Source organism: Enhydra lutris, unplaced genomic scaffold (assembly GCF_002288905.1).
Source record: "Enhydra lutris kenyoni isolate GAN:26980312 unplaced genomic scaffold, ASM228890v2 scaffoldscaffold2, whole genome shotgun sequence".
NCBI lineage: Eukaryota > Metazoa > Chordata > Mammalia > Carnivora > Mustelidae > Enhydra > Enhydra lutris.
Genome location: NW_019154086.1, coordinates 47,877,851 through 47,900,684, shown reverse-complemented (window position 1 = coordinate 47,900,684; position 22,834 = coordinate 47,877,851). Strand labels below are relative to the sequence as shown.

Sequence of the window (22,834 nt, the reverse complement as noted above, 5' to 3'; positions counted from 1 at the left end):
AAAGAAGATGCAGTTTATAAATAAAATGGAATATTATTCAGCCATAAAAAAGAATGCAGTCTTGCCATTTGTGACAATGTGGACAGAGCTACAGAGTATAAGGCTAAGTGAAATAAGTCAGAGAGAGACAAACACCATTATGATTTCACACCTTAGTGGAATTTAAGGAACAGAATGAATGAACAAATGAAAAAAAGGCACAAACTGAAACACAGACTCTTAAGTATAGTGAACAAACTCATGGTTATCAGAGGGAAGGTGGGTGGGGGGATGGGCGAAACAGGTGATGGGGATGAAGGAGGACAATTGTCATGATGAGCACCGGAGTAAGGAATAGAATTGTTGAATCACCTTATTGTACACCTGAAACTAAGACAATACTATATGTTAACTATATTGGAATTAAAATAAAAAACTTAAAAGAACTTAAAAAAATTCATTTGGGCTCTATCCCCAGCATTTCTAATTTAATTGATCTGAGACATACCTCAGGCAGTTTTAGAAGCTACCAGGAGATGGAAGGTCCAGCTGAAGTTAAGAACCACTGTGGTGGCTGCAGCATTTCTCGACCTTGGCACCATTGACATTCAGTACTGCCTAATTTTTCGCTGTAGGGGACTATCCTGTGCGCTTTAGACTGTTTACCAGGGTCCCTGACTTTTATCTGCTAGATGCCAGTAGCAACTTCCTCAGTTGTGACAACTAAAAATGTCCTAGACTTTGTCAGATGTCTTGGGGGACGCACAAAATCGCCCCTATGGAGAACCATTGCTCTAGAACCATTGCTACTGTCCAAGCTGTGAGAGAAGTATCTCAAAGAGAAAAAGGGGAAGAGTGTCTTCTATTGCATCTCAAACAGGAAAATATGTAATGATGCCAAGGGGTTCTGTCAGAAAACTCTCTTGTCATTGGAGGAAACTTAATTAGGAGGAAACTTAATTTTTTAAGAATTTATTTCTCAGGAAAGAGATAGTATATCTCTCCAGGAGCTTGGTAGAGGAAAGTATCTTCAAGAATAGGGCATTAAGGAAAGGGCACAGATCTTTCTTGCTGATCTGAAGCACAACAGAAGGAAACTAAATCTTTTTTTAATTAGCGTGAACAGCCTGGCTGGGTGAAATATTGTCTCTTGCTGAGGAGTTGCTGCCAACAAGATAAAGTGGAGGAGATAAAAGCACAAGGGCTGGGACCGCATGGATGTAAACGCTGAATGTTTCCTCAGCTCTGGGAAGGCTCGGCTACCAAAGTGACGATGGAGTGAACAGAAATGGATGAGAGTCTAGGTACGTGGGTATGAGCAGAGTTAGAGGAGGTTATTCTGGAAAAGTTAGAGTTTGGGAATAAACTATTTGAGTGGTCCTCTTAGTTTGGGTCATCTGAGAGGAGAGCCTAGGAAGCACCCAGAGTGTGGGGAAGGGAGGCGAGGGAAGCTAATCCCAAATGCATTGTTGGACATGGCCTCCGTGGGCAGCAGAGCTTCATCCAGCTCTGGAAGTTCAAGGGGCCAGGGCCAAACACAAGCCTCAGAGGTGTGGCGCAAGAGGGCTAGAGTGTTTATCCACGAATTCCCATTTGTCACGGGTTGAGGGCTGTGTCCAGGGCCATTCAATCCCAGCACTTCTGGTGGCTTCTGGTTTGAGCCTTGGCCAGAGTTGCGAGTGTGGTGCAGGCAAGTGGATTTGGCTGGTCAGCACTGGATGGTGCTTGCTGGTGGGAGATGGGCAGGCCACTAGCAACTTCTGCTATAGTGGCCAGTTTCAACGCTTGTTTAAAGGTATTGACTGGTTTACTAGTTAACAATGTTCCATTTTTAATGAAGAGTTCTTTATATTAAGGAACATTAGAAAGGCACACCAGCCTCTGTCACCACCTTACTGTTGGAGACCATGAAATACCACTGCCAGAAGCCTACCAGTCATCTTGGCTCTGTCCTCAACTGCACCTCCCTTCATCCCTTGCATGCAGATCATGAACAAGGGCTCTCAGGATTTTACCCACTTCTGTCTCTGCTGTCACCTCATTAGTCTAGGACAATGCTGTGTCTTGTGTCTTGTCACTCTGCACAATTGCTTTTCTTCTAGTTCCTTGAAACTACAAGGCGTTTTGTTTTGTTTTGTTTTGTTTTAGAAGACTCCTCCTCTGTGCTATACCCCCAATCCAACCTTACCCTTCCAATGACTTGCTTCTTCTTATCTTGTAGGTCACTTCTTCATTGAAGATCTTCTTCTCTAAAGAATGATTTCCCCTTCCCATATGCTATTCCCATCTCAGTTCCTGTTTGTTTTGTTTTGGCGTGTTTCACAATTTGTAATTATTTTGTTTATTTCATCAGTCTCCCTCTTCAGAATGTAACCTCCATAAGGGTGAGAACCATAACTATCTCCTGGAGCACCATATCCCACATAGGGATGCCAGATTTAGCATATAAAAATACAGGTTTATATGTCTGTACTTGTACCAAAAATTATTCAGGGTTTATCTGAAATTCAAATTTACCTGGGCATTTTGTGTTTTATTTGGCAACCCTAGTTTCTAGGCCCTGCTACATAGCTGACTCTCACTACATGTTGTTAAATAAAAACTTGATAGCAGCATATCAAAATTACTACTAGGATAACAAAGTGATAGTCTAAACCTGTAGAACTAGAAGAGTAAAAAACACACTTGCCATTCTTTTCTGTTCTGATTTGCCTGTCTATTCTCTCCAAGAGAACCAAATCAGCTCACCCCCAAAATCTTGGACATCCCAGTCCCCTGGAAGGGATGACAGCCACAGGAGGGGAGCTGTTAAGAACAGCGTTTATACACCATGTGCTGCCTCAGTTTTGCTTGGCTTTCTGCTGTGCTGGGGCCTTAATCTTCTTCAGCCCTGATCTCCCCAGACTGTGAGCTCACTAAGGGAGGGAAGAGATGACTTCTTCCTTCTCAATCATTCACCCCCAGTGTCTCATGCTGTAGATGACACATAGGAAGGACTCAATGAATGGTTGCCAAATAGACTGATATATGAGTGAATAATAGGGGGCCCAAGTACTCTGGTTTGATCAGGCCTAGGGTTTCTTGAGATATGGGGCTTTCAATGGGGAAATCAAGGCAGTTGGTCCCCTCAGCGAATGATGCTCACTCTTAGTGGCTGGGCCTCTTTTCCATAATCATCCATATTGGCTGCTACATGACTACATGATCAGACAGCCTGCTGGCGTGGCTGTCCATCTGTTTTAGGATGGTGCTGGATGTATAGAGCTCTGCTGAACACCTATGCTTGCCTATGCCTGGGACCTTGGCCTTGGTCCTTCCTTGTGGACCCTTGATCATGGTCCTTCCTTGTGGCTTGGTCTTGTGGTCTATGATAGACACCATGGATTTGCACTCCTGGAAAAAAGGCATTCAGGCTAAACTCATGTGAAGGGCTCTTGATCTTGAGTCAATCTCATGGACCCCCAGTCCTGGCCAATATAGGTAAGCCTCATCAAGACTTGATTATGACCAATTGCTACTTCCACAGAACACCAGCCAAGTATTTATTGAGTAATTAAGCTGACATAGAACTTTTCAAATACATTTCTCCAAATGTCTGAGTTACTTGCTTGTGAAAAAAATGAGTTCTCATTTTAACCAATCCCCTCCTCCATACTGCCAGAGGGCATGATTCTAAACAAAAACCACACAAATCCATTTTCAATTATGGCAGCAATGCTCCGTTAAGTCCTGCTGGTTTCCTGGAATTGGGGGTGAAGTGGCTCTTGAGAGGTTCCCAGCACTTATAGTAGTTCTCATCCAAACAATTAGAGGTCTTGAGCCCCCACTTTGTGACAGCCATACTTAGAGAAGACTCAAACATAAATGCCTGTAGGAAATGAAGAGGGGGGCAAGAAATAAGTGAGTTGGATAATAAAACATATTCAATTTGATGTCAAGAAAAAAGATGTAGGTAGGCAGAATCTTTGAATAATAAGTTGTGTGCTAACATAGTGAGGATAGCAGGCTCACACCTGGGGTTCTGGCTCTGGTGCCACCACTTAGAAGCCAGTGAGACTCTGTGCAAGACTCTTAACTTCTCTGAGTTCCATGTTTCATTTAATTCAATTAAAATGGAATTGGGCATTTAAGCTTCACATTGTCCTATAGCATTATGGAGCTAAATTTACTACATCCAAGGGTAGAAGCAAAACCGTCCTAGGAATATTCTTTTTCTTAGGGGCCATCACTCACTATGGCTATGTCCTTGTGGGGAGGCCATTCTCCCCATTTTGCAGTGGAGGAAACTATGGCTCAAAGCTGGGAAGTGGCTGGTGATGGTACTAAGTAGCGGAAGAGCTAGGATTTGAACTTTCTTTTTTAGAACTCTGATCAAGAGATGGGCTGGGGAAAAGAGAGGGAGGAAAACTGCATAAAGAGGAGGAGGAAGTAGGAAGGAGGAAGCAGAAAGGGCTGTAGCACTTTTAAAAACCCTATCCTAGAAGATTTTGCATGGTGGATGTCCCACTGTGTTCAGGAGGATTTTGTCTCTGACAGAAAGAATATGCAAGTACTTAGTGCAGCTTAGACATTCCAGCTTCACCAATTGCTGATTTTCCTACCCAGTGTGGCTTTTAAAAATAAAATAAAACAAAAAAAGGAATAAAACCCTACAGTTCTTACATGTTCACATTATTAGAAATTTTAAAAATATAGATGGACAAAAAGAAGTTAAAGTTCTACTGTGTCACAACCCTGAGAACCCACATTAATGTTTGGTATCTAATATACATTGGCTTCTTCATGCTGAGAAAAATGGAGATGATTGTCCTTGCCTGACTTCCCATGACAGGCTTGATGTGAAGTCTAGACGAGAACATATGGAAGTGTTGTGCACATTATAATGCCCTATTCAGATATAAGTGTTATTATTATGGCTATTCTTGTTGTTGATTCTTTGAGGACTGCTTCTTAAGAACCTTGCTGTCTAACTGGAGTGACAAAACCCCATTCCAGCTGAGCTGTGAAGAAAGTATTGTATAAAGTTTGTTTATTCCAAACTGGAATAAGGGTAAGGTGTATCAGTGGGCCTGGGTCCAAATTATATAATGGGAAATGGTGATGGAGACCCCAAGTTAGGTCTAGGTAGTGTGCCAGAACCTCCCCTGCTAAGTAGTCTGGGCTCTCAGGCTACCCAGGATCTCCCCTGCCCTTAATCCCTTCCATAGGAGAGCTCTTTCTGCCTAGTGCCCCAGGCATTTCCCAAAGTCTTGTTCCTCATATAAACAGTCTTGTCATTGCCTCTGATGCAGAACACTGCTTCCTGATAACACTGAATGTCCAAAGCCAAGTTGAGCACCAAAGATTACTGAGTGACAAGTCTAGGTAGCCCATAGACCTCAAAGAGCCTTTGGAGGCAATAGCTTGATTGAGACTGTCAAACCACATCTCACAGAGATATAATTCTGCAAAGGCCCTTGGAAAGAGAAAGAGAGCCAAGGCCAAGCAGATGGGACTCTGCACCCTCCTGGTGCAGATCAGCTCCATCAACTCTGGTCCTAGAGTTGGGACTGAAAACAAACTGCGTTGGATAGAGGGACAGATAATGTTTTCTGTTTGCAATCTGGGCATGCAGTCAAGCAGGTCTGTGCTATTGATTTTAAAGTCAGGTAGCATTGAAGACATTTGTTTAAAAATGTAAAAAAATTTGCATATGATTGAACATAAAATTACTCCTTGTGGTCCATAAACTCCACCTCCAAGAATGCAAAAATAAAATAAAAATCAAGTACCGCCACCAACTGTGATTGTGTTCAGGCTTAATGTTTATAGCCTGATACAGGAAGAATACAAAACAAGTTTTCAGTCCCATCAATTTCATCCCATGCCAAAGGAGAGCAAAAGAAAATGAGAAAACAGCTGAGAACTGCTGCTCACAAGCCCTGGCTTCCTGATCCTCCTTAGCTTTGAACTCCACAGAAGGTGACATCCTGCATCCCTGGGATGGGATGGGATGGGCCCTAGAGGATTACCTCAATTGCATATGTACTCTGGGCTGGATACAGATAATATTAATAATATTCCCTTGTATTTGAACAGTGCTGGACAGTGTATAAGGTTGAATATAGCCACCTGCTAGGATGGCTACCGCACCCATTCTACAGATGGGGAAAATGAAAGCACAGAGAAGTTAAGTGACTTGGTCAAGGTCATGTAGGAACTAAGAGCTAGGATTTGATCTCAGGTCTGACTCAAGTCCAAAGCTCTTTCTACCCGACCACATCAGGTGTCTAGTATACATATAGGGGTGTGTGCATGCACACATGGGAATAAACACACACACAGACACACTCTCCTCTCCTGACTCCATCTCTGTGTCTTTGGAGAAATTAAAAAAAACAAAAAAAACAAAAACACTCCTCTTGAGAAGGTTGGGAAGCCCAGAAGCTGCCAGAGCTTGGCATCTGATTTGCTTACCATGGTACCATCAGCAATCCTCTCGGGTGCCAGCTTGGCTTTGCTGGCCTTCTCAAAGCAGTCAGCATCAGGCCCGTGGGGGGTCATTGAGCTGTGCAGGCTGCCTCCCCCTGGCAGGAACCCACCTTGCTTTGCCTCATAATGACCTTTGATAAGTCCCATGAATTCACTCATGCAGTTCCCTGGGAAGGTTGAAAGAGTATTATTTTTATTATTCGAGGCAAGACCTGTAAAGTACCAAGACCTCTCAAGCATTATTTCTGTGGAATGCCAAGAAGGTAGGAGAATCTGATAAATTTTTAAGGATTACCAAGAAATACAGATAGATGGGAACCCACTCCCCGCAAACATTCATTAGTGTGAAACTCTAGGTAGGCAAAACTCTACTTGATGGACATGTGGATTATTAGAGGTCTTAAGCTCCACTGCCTGAAAGAAATAATGTTGGATCTAAAGAAAATCATTGCCCAGACAAGAATTTTAATAATAACTAAAATGAAAGTTATAATAAGGAGTAGATGTGCCCTATCATCTAGGCTTATACTTCCTATATTAAAATCATCTTCTTTCCCAGATCTGATAGCCCCACAATAGTACATGGTATCACCATATTTCTGGTTCCCAATCCAGGAAACCAAGATGGAATGTATGTGTGGGAAAGTGTTGATGGAAGAGTCATATAATGGAAAGAACCCCAGACTTGGAGAATATTATCAAACGATAATCTGTGTGAAAGGATTTTAGGGCTATAAAAACCAGTCCATAAATGCTGTAGAGCATAACAAACATTATCTTCTGTATCTGAATCTGTCTTCTTATTTTCCACCCTCCAAAATGTCTCTTAGATTCATTCTTTTCTTTCTATTTCCATTGATATTCTCTTCATAAAATCTTAAAATTTTAAAATTGGAAAGGATCACTACTTCTACTCAATACAGAAGAATTTCTATATTATTCCTGACAGATTACTTCCTGGGGTTTGCTTACATGCTTCCTATGAATGGAGCTCTCTACTCAACAAAGCAACTTACCATACTCTTAGAAAGCTCTGGGTTTTAGAAAGGTCTTTCATATTAAATGGAAATTTGCTTTAATATAAGTGAAGTCCATTGGTCCTAGTTGTGCTTTCTGGAGTGAGCAAAATTTGAAAAAATCACCATGTTTGCACTCTTTCAATCATATGTTTCTTTTGAAATAAAGCTCTTTATTAGAACAGCTACATACTTAGGGCAAGAATTAAAGAAATACAATACCTGAGAAAATTGAGGTACCTTTCCATTCATTCACCCATCTACCCATCTGTCCATTCCCCACCCCATCCATCTGCCTATCCATCCACCCACATGTGTCATTGGATACTGTGCTAAATGCTATGAGTAAGAAATAGATGAGTAAGAAATAGCTCATCTAAAGTTATTCTCATAGTCTGTCTCATGAAAGGGCTGAGAACACAGACCACGAACGGAGCAGAAAACTACGGCATTGGCAACTCCTGTAAAGCTGGACATTTGGCACGATAGAAGCCCCAACCCCCTTCCTTACATGTGAAGTATAACCAAGTGTCAGAATATTTCTGTCATTGACCAGGCAGCCATAGTCATCCTGCCTAGGAAACAAAATGCTACTGCAGGCCCTTGTAGAAAAAGTAAGACCCAGATCATAGCTCTACTCATTTCTCCATGAAACAAAAATAGAGGAAAAGAAGCAACTGTAAGAATAAGGTGTCTATATTTTCAAAGCAGTTCTGCTCATGACTGAAATATGTTGTCATCCTCCTCAATCTAGGATGTGTCTTCAGGGTCACCTTCATGGCTTAATTTTAAGAAGAGAGCAATACCAGAATTCAGCTTTGATCTGAATATGAATTTAGGTAGCAAGGACTTTGATGATGACATTTCTATATCATTTTCTATATTTCAAAGTACGGGGGAAGGTAGGCCTTGCCTCTCTGATTAATACTGAATCCAGTTGGCTCAAGTACATTAAGATGACTGGAGGCAATGTTTCTACAGAAATAATTCTCCACTTCTCCTATAAAGTTACATCAAGGTAGCAAAGATTTTGATTATTGCTAAAGCAATAGTTTTAATATCTCTGGAAAAAATAATTTTAACTTGGGGTTCTGTGGTTTTTCCAACTAACTCAGGCAACCATACCTTTCTGATATCTATCTATCCTGGGCCAAATGTACTTGAGAGTCTTTTAAAAAAAATATTATGAGCCATTTCACAAGGTCATTTGTTTTAGGAGTCTGAACTACAAACCAAAGTGGCTTGAGAGCTGTAGCGCAATACAAACTTGTCTCAGATAGCTCTAGTAGGCCTCCCCCTAGGAGACAAGCCGCAGGGCAGCATCTCTCCATGTGTGGCCTGTAGACTTCTCTGACTTGCTAATTCAAAATGCAGATTCTGAGGTTCCACCACAGAACCAACTAATTATACTCTCTGAGAGTGGGCACTGGGAAGAATTTTTTTTAGTAGGCATTCTAAGTGAATTTTATATTACTAATGTTCTCAAAGTGTGGTTCCTGGAACAACAACAGCAGCAGCCCATGGGAGCTTGTTATGAAGGCAGATTCTCAGGCCCCATCCTAGACCTACTGGAGCAGAAATTCAGGGGGTGGAGCCCAAGAATCTGTGTTTTAACAAGCCTGCCCGTGATAGTGACTCATGAAAATTTGAAAACCACTACCTCAGGAACATAAAGCAACTTCAACACAAGAACTTCACTAGGTGAGATAATGAATTATCAATAACTAGCATGTGAGGTACAGGCTAAGTTAAAGCTAAAGCAATTCTCTCTCCTGGATATCATGTCTTCTAGGGGACTAACTTCCAGGAGAACACTCCTCAGAGAAGATGGTAGTTTGTATTGATTCTATTTACGAAGTCTCTGGTATCTTTGTAATGGTAATTGTATCCTTTCCTCCACTATAACGATGTCACCGGAAAAATGTGGTCCTGGAATTTGACCATACAGTGGTTTTCTTCCATCCTCAGGGCCCTACTTCTGTACCTCCTATAAATGCCTAAATTGCCTATTTGGTGCACTGTTGTGTCTTGTTAAGCTGGGATATTTGGGCGCTGGTACAGATAAAGGGGAGCCATATACAGAGAGAAGGCCCTGAGGTTGACTAAGGAAAGGGATTTGTTTTTATGAATATTCCTGCTGAAATTCACCTCAGAGTCTTTCCAGAACTCTATGTACAAAAATGAAATCTTCAGGAAGTGGAATTGTACACTGACCTTTAGGTTGGATTTATGGCTAGCTATTGGACTATTAAAAATGCATACTTCATTAACTGCAGTCGTGAAATACCTTATTCATTTGTGGTGATTTTTTACTAATAAAATAAATATTTATTAGATGCATATTGTGTATCAGGCACTGTGCTAGGCACATCAGTTAATGGTCATGAGTGCGTGTGAGCTCTGGCATCAGATTGCCTTCAATTAAATCCTGACTCCACCATTTAACTAGTTGTGAGGCCTTGAGCAAGTTACTCCATCTTTCCAAATTACTTAATCCTTCATGCCTGTTTTACCTTCTGAAAAAAAGGGGTAATGATACTACCTCCCTCTTATAACTGCTTTGAAGATTAAGTGGTTTAATAGTTTTATAGAGCTTATAAAAGAACCACAGAAAATCGTCAGTAATTATTAGCAGCTAGTAATAATAAAATAAAAATAATAGATTTAGTAAGATCTGTTCTAGGCAACACATGCTCCACAGAAACTGCTTCCAGAATGGGGTCCATTCCCTAGTGCAGACTGCAGTGTCTTTTATCCCACCAAAATAATTGGAGAAGGCCATTTTATTGGCTCTTGAACCAGGCTTAGGAAAAGAACTTTCCAAAAACAACAAACTAACCAACAACATCCCACCATTCCCTCTCCCCACAAAGAAGCATCTGAAATGTAAAGAAACATCTTGCTTCAAACTTTATTGGCCTATCTGCTCTCTTTAGGGCCAGAGGAACTGGGCTGTAGGCATTACTTCCTTCTCAGAGTTAACACATCACTACCATCTCCATGGAAGTCATGGGGTTTCAGCAACTACACGGCTAAGGAGCAGCATTAGGGCCTCCAGAGACAGGATCCTGAAAGCCAGCACAGTATGGTATCCAGAGACCCCTAAGTGGTATTCTCAGTGGCTAATGTTCCACACTTTGTGGTCTCTTTGATTTCCAATGTGGCTTGGTAAAATAGAGACTTACTGTGGTAATAAGGAGGCCTGAAGGTCTTGTCAGCAACCCCCCATCGAGGTGGGAAGATGACAAAATCAGCAATAGCCACTCCCGGGCGGACAGACTTGGCGGTCAGTACTGTGAAGATGGATGGGTCCTGTGAAAGCACAAGGAGACACTGAGCCCATGATGGAAGGGAGGTGACTGGACAATGGTACACATGTCACCCACACTGGAAGGGGTTTCCAAATTGACTCTAGGTTTTGTTTTTGATTTTTGAGTAGGCTCCATACCCATTTTGGGGCCTATCGTAGAGCCCATCGTGGAGCGCAACCTGGGGCCCAACCTGGGGCTTAACTTCACAACAGCAAGATCAAGACCTAAGCTGTGATCAGGAGTCTCAGGCTTAACCAACTGAGCCACCCAGGCACCCCGACACTGTAATTTCTGATGAAGCCACACAAGCCAAGCTAAGAAGACTGGGCTTGTCGCTGAGGTGAAGAAATCACTCATCTGACTTTCAGCTCTTGCTGTGTTTGAAGCAAAATGAATTAACACCAACTAAGAGGATTTGGAGCTGCTTTCTCACCCTGCTGAGCCCCCATTTCATGCAAGTATCACCCTGTGGTTCTGAGACCCTGTTCATGCCTGCCTCCCAACCTCAGGTCAGAGTGACTAGAGCTGGGATGTGCTGCAGGGAGTTCTCTGCAGAATGGATGCTCAGAGTGAGGTGAAAATAGAAATAAAATAGTATCCAACTTTTGGTACAGATGTAGGTAGGATATGCTTCTCTTTAGGGCATCACAGAGATTCCAGATGGTATCCTCATTGCTTTCCTTACCCCTGTTGGACTCTCATATCTAAAATACATCACTTACATCATTAGTTTAGGAGGTGGTAATGTAGAGGGCATAGGCTGGGGGACAATACTGAAATTTTAAAAGAACTTTAGAACCCTTCTAAAATTGGAAAGATTGAGATTCAATTTCATTGAAATCAATGATCATGTTTGCTCTCACATGCCATGTTAGGGTCTGGGATTCAAAGAGACCTATTCCCCTTTAGCATTGTTAGTCGTGGTGGTGGGTTGCAGGTGTGTGAACAACTGACCACAGCAAGGTGCCAAGGGCAATCTCGCTTTATAAGTAGAACTCCAAGGGATTACAGAGAGTGCCTACCTACCTAAGAGCATCAGGGAAGGCTTCAAAGAGGTGGTGATATTTGAAGAAGGTCTTGGAAAATAAAGGAGAAGAAAAAAGGAGGGAGGGAGGGAGGAAAAAGAAGGAAGGAAGGAAGGGAGGGAGGGAGGGAAAGGAAAGGAAAAGGCATTTTAAGCACAGAAAACAGGAAGGACATCAAAATGCACAGAGATTTTTTTTTTAAGAGGCATGAAAGCTAAAGCCCAGAATGCATTGTCAGAAGGCACAAGGGCTAAGAGTTGGTAGTGAAAAAACTAGTCTAGGGCCAGATGGTAGAGAGCATCAGATAGTATGCTTGAGAGCTCAGACAATCCTAAACACATGGGGAGGCTGCAAAAGGTTTTCTAAAGCAGCGGTAGAATGATCAGACCTGGATTTTGGGAGAGTAATGGTAGCAGCAGTACAAAGATTGGACCTGTGCAAAGGCAAGCCAAAATCCCAACCCTATTGCTGTGAGACTTTACACTTCTTCATCTGCCTTAAGAAATTATCTGAAACTGTTAAAGAAAGGGTAGTGAGACTCAAATAAAGCTCTATCCATGTCTCTGGATCTTTTTTAATGCTGCTTTGGGCTTGATGCCTCATTTTCTTTTCCCTTTTGGTTTTGTTACGAGTTGTTGCTCTTCAGAAAGGTAGTTTTGTTCCCCTAGAGATGAGCTGAGCTGGCTCAGAGTAATCTTTCTGTCTCTGGTTCTCTGGCTTCTGCTCTAATTATCCCTCCAGCTTTTTAAAGTTAATCTATTATGAACCAGGCTGCAAAATAAACTTTCCCCCAGGATCACAGAACTAGCACTTTATCACGAATGTGGGGCCTCGGGGGCTTGCCCTGTAGACCAGGGACCTATTTGTGGCCCTCTAATTGAGTGAAAAATATCCCTGAGTTCATGCTTTAGAACTTCTCTGTTTTTAAATTCAGGCACTGAACATCCTGAGGAACTTTAGAAGAGGGCTGTCTGCTCCATCACTGCTAAAAACAGCCCGGAGTGGAGGCACTGGAGTAGGCAGCCGGACAGAGCAGACTCAGCACTTGTAAGCAGGATCGAGAACTTCCCAAATCCAGAGCTGTTTCTTTCTCATGACTTTATCACTAAAATGAGCAGTTGGTTTCTTTTGGGGATACATTTGCCAAGAAGAAACTAAGTTTTTAGCTATCTATGGGAGTTACTGTGAAACTTGGTGTAAGAACTAAGCCGAGTTCAAGGGTGAGTGTGGCATGCCAGGCTTAGCTCTCCCAGTAGCTGGTTATTTACTCCTTCCCCCAAACCTGGCCGCAAGTGATTCAAATTCCTGTCCGCACAATGAAGAATGACAATATCTTGGGCTTCCAAGGGTGATCTTGGAAAAGTTAAACCTGAATATCGGGACCTATTCTGGACCCTCCCACCTAAGGGCTGTCATATCCCCAGGGCCCCTCCATGGTCCAAACTTACTGCGTGGTCAAAGGCCACCGAGTTAATGACCATGAAGTTCTCCAAGTTGTACTTGTATGGGGTGTAGTTCCCGTGCCAGGCCACAACATTGAATGGGGAGACGTCCTGATCACACATACAGATACACAAAAAAAGAAGGAAAAGATAATCTTAGTGCTTAATGCTTCCGTAGTTGCCACAGTTTGTACATGGCATCATTGTTTCTCTTTTTGATTTGATTTTGTTCTCATGATGTAGTCATGGCATCCTTTGGGAGAATTACGACCCTGAATCATTTTGTGGTTGCTTCACGTGCCTTCAAACTGTCCCTTGCTCAGCCAGTAACCCTATTTTTCCAGTTCATAAGCAGCAGCTGCCTCTGATCACATGTGCAGCAGAAGCACAGCACATTCTCCAAGTAGTGCCTTTTCAACAATTTTCAACAGAGTTGTGAGAATCTGTGGAGGTCAGCAATTCTTAGCCAATCTGAGCCACCGTCTGGGTTTCCTGGTGCAGAGGGCAGGCACTTGCTCGGACTGCTTTCCAGGTAATTACTGCCCAGAGGAGCTTCTGGTACACACAGTGCCTGGGCTGCTGAGTGCAGGACGGTGAGACAGTATCTAAAATTCCAGTCCCAAGGACTTGAGTTTTTAGAGCCATCCCGAGGTGATGCTCCTTGGACCTGCTCTGGGTTAGGAGGGGATCGGTGCTCTGTGACAGGAAGGTAGTCCCCACAGCAGCTATGCATCTGTTCTGGAAACAGTATCTAACTCAAAATATTCTAGAGACTTTACTGAAGGGACTGCTCACAGAGTTGTGATTAGGGTTAGGTGAACTGACTAGAGATGCTGAGGTTTCTGAGCCTACAACAGTGGGAAGACATTGCCATCCCTTGGCCTTGTAGGATATGGGAGGAAAATTTGTTATAGGATTCCCACAAGAGCTAGAACCATGAAGAAGGGGCCGCTCAATGGTGTGCTGGTAAATATTTAACAACTAGCAGCTAGCTCTCTGGGGGAAAAATGCTCTGTTTTATAGCATTTGCTAATTTGGGGGGTATAAATATTCCACCCCAATCACCTTTGGGCTACTAATAAAATGCTGCTAAACAGAGAGCTGGGAAGAAAGAGTCTGTCAGCTCTCTCATGCCTGGCTCCAGCATGCCACTGGGGCCACCCAATAGGAACTGAGACCATGTAGGGACACAGTCCCAAATAGGGGAGAAACAGGAGAAGAAAACCCCCAACTTGTCTTTCCTCCTGCCCTGCAACTTCCTGTGAGTACCTCCCACTAGTTGAATCCAACCCCAAACTGGCTGGCTGGGGAGCCCAGATAAGTTAAGCTGCCAGGGCACAGATCATGGCCAAGAAGGGATAATGGGTCAGTGTGGGAGGTCACACGGGGAATAACCAGCACAGAGTCCACTTAGAAAGTGGAAACCCACGGAGCTGCTGGTTACCTTTAGAATGGTGGTTCTCTAGCAACTGTATGTCAAAAATAATATGGGAAGCATACTTAAAATGAATGTAGGTTTCCACACTCCATGCCCAGAAGTTATTATTTTTGCTGGGCTGGAGTAACACTGAAGGATTTGCATTTATTTCAAACAAGCCTCCCTTGGGATTTCTGATGCTTATGACCTCTAAAGCACATTTTGAGAAATCCTGACCCAGACAATATGAAAGTGACAATGTGTCAATGAGGCTGACAATTATCTCTCAGGGGTTAATTTTAAGTGCCAAACTAGTTGGCCTCTGCTGGTTAGCATACCAGCTACTTTGGATGCTGTCCAAGGAAAATAAAATGGCTTGAAAAATATAAGATGTATGTCAAATGGGCAAAAATAATGGTAATAAATAATGGCAAACAGAAGAAATCTTTGGATTATTTTGGTTATATAATTACTTTCTGCTAACATATATTCAGTACATTGAATAATAATATGATGTATGCTAATATAGTATAGATTACATATTATGTTATTATTTATTACCATATTAATATCTATGCCTTTGCTTATCTCCCGAGTTTACAAGGCTGGTGGTATAAACTAAGCTAAGCTAATTAACTGATTTCTACTTCTTCTGTATAAGTCATAGCTTGTATTTGAAATATGGTGGCCATTGGTAATATAAATCTTGGATGATCTGCTTGTTTACTCATTTCCCTTTTCATAACATATTACCCTGCCTGTATAGTATATTTTACACACCATTTTTGAGACCTACATATTGCCAGGATTTTTATTGCTTAGTGAGTGGGAAGGAGCACGACCTTTGGAGTCAAACAGGTATAGGTTCTGATGCTAGTTCTGCCATTTACTATGACATTTGGTAAATTATTTGTCACTACATTTTTGTGACTACAAATGAGGCAAATAGTACCTTATTTGTAATATCTCAGTGGTATAGTAAAGATGAAAGGATATAATATATGTAAAGTACTTAACACTGGTCTTAGCAATCAGTAGGTGCTTAATAATTATTTATTCCCTTCTTGTCCACCGACCCTCTTACTTTACCTGTTTGGCAGCAAATAGCTTGCCCTGGTATTTATTAATCACAGTATAGCCACCTGGCACTTGGCGATCTTCATACCAGGCAACGGGTATCAAAAAATCACGAGGATTGGCCAAGCCATTGGCTCCTAGAACACAGCGACCCAAAAGTCTTTTAGACACTTCTGAAATCACATTGGAAATCACATTCTGAAAACACAGATGCGCAAAGAGAAAGGGCCATGTCAGGAGCCATTGCACAATTTGTTTTCATTGTCCAAAGGCTCATTGGAATCCCAATCTGGTACCCTTTTAGGAAGACTCAAGGAATTTGATTAGGAAAAAGAATCATGAAAATCATCATCCTCCTCACCAGTATCACCTTCTAAAGTTGTAGAGTAAATGCGGTTTATCGACCATGTTATGTGCATCATTGCCTCACTGCAGGTGAGGGGAGAGGATGAGACTAGAAAAGAGGCTCAGGGAAGGTCTGGTAGAATCCTAGAACTTTTCCCCAAGAAAACCATGATGATTCTAGAACTCATCTACAGTCCTCGATCTCAGAAAGGAAGGGTTACATACTGTTGCCCCAGGCATACCTCTGCTCCTCAGACAGAAGTCAGAATCCATCCAAGTCTGCAAAACTGCTCTCCAGCCTGACAAATCTGTCTGCCCCTCAGGAAAAGAGTACTCAGGACTTGCCTCCTTACCTTTGTTTAGGAGCGGGTGTTCCCTCCAGAGAAAGAAAATAAATCAAAAGACCAAAAATAAAAAGTATAAGTGCAAAAACATAATTTAACTCTGAGAGGAGAGACCTGGGGAGTGTTTTATCATTTCCAGCTCCTGGGGTTAAAAAATATAAGCCCCCAGCTGGTTAGTTAATTATATATATTTTCCAGAGGGTACGTGTTCCACAGAACCTGGAGGCTATGCTGACTGTAGAGCAGCAGGAAGCCAGACTGAAGTGGGAAGAGCGGGTGGTGAACAGGATGACAGACGGCCCACCATGGCTCCAGCTGCCTTTCTCCTGCCTCCCACCTTCCTCTGACTATTTGGATCTCCCCAGGGGAGTGACCAGAAGGCACATGATGGCCTGTCCTGTTTTGCTCTAAAAAGGCTGTTGACAAAGAAAGGAAGAATTGGGAGATGTGGCCACCACTTTTAGCAAGCATGTCAAAGATGAAACCAAGGGCCAATTTTCCCAGCCACTTCTTTCACTCCAAGAGATGTTTTGAGAGCAACTCCTCCTACCACCTTCACTTCTCTCCTGCTTCTCCTGCCTCCAGTTTGCCAGAAGAATCGGGGGTGGGGGGACCTTGATTCACTTTTGAAAGTTTTCATCTTGCCTCATGGAAGCTGCCTCGTGGAAGAGGTTTCTAGTTCCTTCGTGGCCCTGAGTTACCTGTGTGGATTTTGTGGAATGTGCTAATTTGGAATGTGAAGTTTGTAAACTATGCATCTCTCAGCCCATGTCCCCTTTCCATAGGAGTACAGCCCTTGCCGTTTTTATGGCTTTCACCCACTTTATTGTCTACACACAACTTACTGACTTAAGAAAATGATCTCCCTCTTATTCACAAAGGTCATTCCTACATGTATGGTTTTGCTTAAGCTGTTCCCTTTCCTTTTTATTTGTCCTCCCCTTTTCATCAAGAATTAGTCAAATCTCATCTCTTCTATAACGCTATTCCTGGTGACTTGGCCCCCAGTAACCCAAACTGCTAAATCCTTTAGGGTGTACGCTGTATAACCAGAAATCTATTACATACTGTTTGCTCTCCAATGGTCTATATATTACTCTAGAGAGAGATTTATAATGGGTTGGCTTTGGTTGTTTACTTTTATGTACGTATTTTATGGGAAGAGGCTTGTGTTACCCTTGATGAGAGTCCCATCATTACTCTCAGCACAACATAGGGCCAAGACTAGCTGATGGATTGATCTACTAACAAGCTAATTAATGATTTCATTTCATCAACTAGGTCAACCATTGCACAGAACCCCTAAACTTAGAGGTCTGAAAAAAAAAAATGTCTAGGGTTGCTTAGAGAGTTCTAATAGGTTTCTGAAATTCCAAACTACACTTGATCTAGAGAAGTTGTCTAGAGAAGAAAGTTGAAATTTGAGTGAGATCATGAGGGGAGAAAGATACTGAGGGGAGAAGGATGTTTAACTCCCATGTGATTATCTGTCCTGTATCTCAAGGGAACTTAAAAGCTTGTAATGAAGATTTACCAATTGGTCCCAGGTCAGGCAACTCAAAGTGGACACCGTAGACCTCCAGGATATAGCCCCTGGTCTCTCCGAAGACATCAATGCTGAACCGCATTCCTCTCTGGAATGGGAAGCAGACAGTTGTGTGCACTCCCAAATCATACGTATAACTATAAAGAAGCTGACCCAGAGCCACAGCTAGCCCCAGATGCAAAAATAAACCTATAGTCTGCTGAGCTATATTTGAGAGGTGACCAGCTCAAAGATGAGTTAAAATGAAATATTTAACTCCTAATCACATCTGTGACCCAAACCAATTCTACTTTAATCTCCCATTGGGTTCAGAGAAACCAGTGCTCTGATGCAGCCAAATTTTTAAGAAATTAATCTTCACTGCACCCCATCCCACCCTCCACACCAGTCCATGGGAACAGAGCCTTATCCAAAGTGTGTATGAGTATTGACACACACATGACAATTGACAATGTTCTTTGCTTTGTGATTGTGTCCTATTTTAAAACAAACCAGGCATCCAAGCCTGCTTCCCCTTCTGCACAAGGAGCCTCCCGCATGACTAAAACTCCCTCCCTTTGCTCAGACACGATCCACCAAGAAATTTTAGAGTTGGAAATGACAGCAGCTGCAACATCTGATTGTTCCCAAATTAGGGAGAGGCAGGGGAGAAGGGGACACATCACCAACCTGAATGACGCAGATCTCATTGGGCTGCACAAGCATCTTGCCAAACTCAGTGTAAATGTGAAGTTTCCCTTTCTGGGGAACTAACAAAAAAGACAGGGCAGCAGTGAACAATTCTTACCACCTCATGAAGAGTAAAAGACTCAAGGGCTGCATCTGATTTTTCACTCCAAAAGAAAAGCTTTATTGAGTTCATGGGGGGAAATGTATATGCTGACAACCTAGGTTAGCAATTTTACTAACTGGAAGAAAGTGAATGAAAAAATCGTCTCTGCTTACTTTTGGTTGTCAGGTAAGGAGCTTGTATATGCCCAGTTCTGTGGATTGACCAAAAAGGGCAGCAGAAATTGGATGGAAAACCATTCATTTCAGATAGTTCCAGTGAGTCTGGCATTTGCATATCTAATGTCTACACCAAAATGGTCACTGCAAAATATCAATACTGAAACCATCAAAAAGAATGGGTAGACCAGAGAAATCTCTAGTAGACATTGTGTTTTAGATGGCATCATGAAAATTTTTATCTAAATGGCTGAGATCAGTGACAGATGGTCTTTTCTTGGGCGGGTTTGAAGACAAGTAGAGTTATCTTAATAATTTAATCAAATATTGGTATTACTCTTTATTTCTTTCAGCTTCCCAGATCTCCCATATTAGAAAGGCCATGCAGAGATGGGCAAAGACAGAGAGACCAGGAAATAAACCAGGGGCTTTGAGGTATAGCAGAAATCTTTTCCAGACCACCAATGGCCTCTAGACCTCAGTCTGTAGATTGCACTACGTAAGACAGACTGAAGGATAAAGGAAAATAATATGTATAAATTGAAAAGTAGCTTGTGACTGGGGATCATTTCACAGTGAAATCTTCAGAACTTACCAATCAAGAAGTCCCCATCTGAATTGTAAAAACATCTGAAACATAAGGAATAATTCCTGTGATTTCAGTTTTAACACTGTCCAGACAAATTAATTCACTCCACATATTATTGTTTACCACCCACCATGTGCCAGGCTCAGTGCTGGATATAAACTGGTGAGCAAAATGACCCAGTCTCTGCTATCATGCAGCTTAGAGTCTAGTAGGAAGTCAGATAGAAATCAAATAATTACAGAACTGTATCATCGTAGACTGTAACAACACTATGAAAGTCAAGTTCAGGGGAATGAAGGAATAATGAACCCGATTTAATGTGAGGGGTTAGCAAAGGCTTCCCTGAAGAAGGGACGTTTGACCTGAGATCTGAAGGAATTATCTAGGCAAGAGTTTGGGGAGTGGGGAGAACATTTCTGGCAGAAAGAATAGCACATGCAAATGCCCTGAAGCAGGTTGAAAGAACTGAGTGAAGGTTAGTGTGGCTCAGGTGAAAAGAGAGGAGGTGGTATGATATGATGTTGGATCCAAAGAGACATCTTCAGTGCCTTGTCATGGCTCAGAGAAGTTAAATGATTTATTTAAGATTATTCAGCCAGGAGGAGTGGAATGGGGCTTTCGATGTAACAGTCTGGTTCCAGAGGTGTGTGCAAAGCTGCTATAAGATTCTGCTTCTCCAAGAAGAGGCAGAATGTCATTTACATATTTTTTTCTGATTAAAAAAAAAAATCCAATATGTAAGCTCCTCTACTGAGGAATGTTAAACTTACACATTTAATAACTGAAGCCAAAGTCTGTCATCTTGACCAGCCACCAACGGGTGGCCCTTAATGGCTGCTCATGCAGTATGACTTTAGACTCAGGAACAGCCCCAGGGAACTTTAAGAAATTAGAGATATTCTGACCCAAACCTGGTTAAAGTCAAAATGCCGTCTAGCTTCCCAATGCCCACTGTCTGTTTTCTATTTGCATTGTTATGTGAAATTCTTGTTCATGTTGCAAGAATCAGTCAAAACTGAAATGCTCACTTATTAATAAATGTATATCAATGTTGCTCTGGGCGGGGGGAATCGATAACAGTAAAACAACAACCTGGCTTTCACTCTCTGGCCAACAGCTCTTGGGGAATAGGAATGTTCTGCCCAAGCATTGAGCCACTTACCTGTTCTCCATGGAGGTGTTACAGAGGAAAATATGGATGGCAAGTCCGTTGTTAGACTTTATGTCTCCAGCTCCACACAAGGTATGCAGGCCCTAGAAGGAACCACAGGGGAAGGAAGGGTGTATGTAAGTCTTGTCCAAGAGGCTATCCCTCCTTCTGGTGCCTGAGAGTCTGGAGACAAGGTTCTACTAGGGTCTGCTCTGTGTGACAAGGGGGACATTTGGGGTCTAGCCTGCCTCTGAGGAGCTCAAGATTTATGAGTTTTATGTTTGGAAGGTGGTGGCTCACCCTAGTTGCCAGCTATGGCCCTAGATCTGAATTGTCTCAGTGGTTAAGATGACCTTACCTGGCATTTTATCTGTTTGGTGCTTAAAATCAGCCTGGAGGAGAGTTTCTTTCAGAGGTAAAACCAAGCACCTAGGATGCTTAGGGAGGAAGCTTGCCACGTTAAGAACCAATTAATGCCCCTCAAATACACCGCACCAGCTAGGCAATCCTGTGCTTATACATAGGATCAGCCCTAATTTTTCCATAACAGGGAAGTGGAAGCATTCTGACCAACTGTATCCTCTCTGCTCATCATCTACAGTCCAAGAAACCTTAAGACATGGGTCTTCTCAAAACTCTCAGTCCCAAACCTGCAGATGGAAAGGTGGGAGCTCTGCTCCTGCAGATATCCATAGTTCACCCAGAGTGGGGGACTTCTTTTCATATTTTACTTCAGTTTGCCCGTTTGGGGTCTATTTAGATCAATCTACATAGAGTTTGGAGCACTTAATATACATAAGGAATTCTGCATGAGCCAAACAATTTGACCCATGGCTGGGCACCTGGACTCTCCCTAAGTGAGCCATGGGATAAGGTTGGTCTGCAAAAGCTTCTACTGGCTTCTTTGAGCCCCTCTGCCTTGTAGCTCCCTTCCCTTTCCCCTACATATGGTTTGATCTGAGCATAAGTGTTCTAATACTCTCAACACCTGTAACTACCAAGTAGAACTTCTGATCAGCATTGCATTAACTAGAGTTGTCATCCTGAGTTGTTGCTATTCTAGGTCCATTTCAGAAAGTTCATGAACTTGGATGGGGACAAAATTATATATTTATTTTCACTAATCTCTGAAATGTATCATTTCATTGATGTACACGAATGTAAGCAAGAAACCACAGAAATGTTAGAAGTACCTGTAACCTGGTCACTGATACAAATCACGGATATTTTTAGATCACATTATAGTTGTTACAAGCTATTCCAGAATATTGTTTATGTTCACACTTCTAACAACTATAGCTTTTAGAGCTTTCCATAGATTTTGTGATTCAGTGCATTGATAGGGAAGCATATGTGTTACTTACTATAAAACCAAATTTGTTTTTTTAATATTTTTATCACTGTATTTCAATATGATCAACTTCTTTGTAATTTTATGTAATTTATTTTATTCATTTAAAAATACAAGCTTTACCAGGCTATTAAAGGAGTCCATGGAAAGGGAAACAAGCCCTAAGTGACTCCTCACTATAGAGAACGAACTGAGGGTTGATGGAGGGAGGTGGGTAGAGGATGGACTGGATGAGTGATGGGGATTAAGGAGGGCATTTGTTAAAAAAAAAAAAAAAAAGGAGGGCATTTGTTGTGATGAGCACTGGGTGTTGTATGTAAGGAATGAATCATTGAACTCTACCCCAGAAACCAATAGTGCATTGTATGGTAACTAACAAATTAAAAAAAAAAAAAGGGAGTCCATGGGGGGAAAAAGGCTCAGAATCCCTGTTCTAGCCCAAAACAAAGAGACCAGAGACAGGTAAATGCTCAATTTCCAATGGTCATTCAGAGGTTGTAAATCGCTCACCAGTGCCCTTGGTGTCAGCAGCCATTTGGTGCCTGTAAATAAGACATCCCTGGCCATCTCTGGAAGCAGGGGCAGGTGGTGCTGTCTCTGCTGCCTGCCTCTGAGTTGGCTGCCACTTGGCATTCAGCCTGCAAATGGCTGGATCACTCACCGGGGAAGAAAGGAGAGCAGAGGGAAGGCGTGGATCGTATTGACTTACGCTCACGAAATCCACCTTCTTCTGGGATGCTTTTGGAATCTCAAATGGTTTCCATCGAAGCTGGGGAAAAAAATACATGTAACAAGAAAATTATTTTAGAAGGGGAAGCCATAG

At 42.3% G+C, this 22,834-nt stretch overlaps 1 protein-coding gene across 1 annotated transcript in view; it reads right to left on the bottom strand.

Annotated features, from left to right (window-relative positions):
- Positions 1 to 3,508: 3,508 nt before the first annotated feature.
- The window catches only part of LOC111150494 (homogentisate 1,2-dioxygenase), a 42,584-nt gene continuing 23,258 nt past the window's right edge, over positions 3,509 to 22,834 (bottom strand). Inside the window, exons 5-14 of the mRNA XM_022507974.1 lie at positions 22,721 to 22,780; positions 20,673 to 20,764; positions 19,517 to 19,551; positions 18,643 to 18,722; positions 17,962 to 18,061; positions 15,751 to 15,875; positions 13,251 to 13,355; positions 10,652 to 10,778; positions 6,436 to 6,617; positions 3,509 to 3,847 (exon numbers count right to left, since the gene is read on the bottom strand). Coding sequence (XP_022363682.1) covers positions 3,683 to 3,847; positions 6,436 to 6,617; positions 10,652 to 10,778; positions 13,251 to 13,355; positions 15,751 to 15,875; positions 17,962 to 18,061; positions 18,643 to 18,722; positions 19,517 to 19,551; positions 20,673 to 20,764; positions 22,721 to 22,780 — 1,071 coding nt within the window. The 3' untranslated portion in view covers positions 3,509 to 3,682. The remainder of the gene's footprint in view (positions 3,848 to 6,435; positions 6,618 to 10,651; positions 10,779 to 13,250; positions 13,356 to 15,750; positions 15,876 to 17,961; positions 18,062 to 18,642; positions 18,723 to 19,516; positions 19,552 to 20,672; positions 20,765 to 22,720; positions 22,781 to 22,834) is intronic.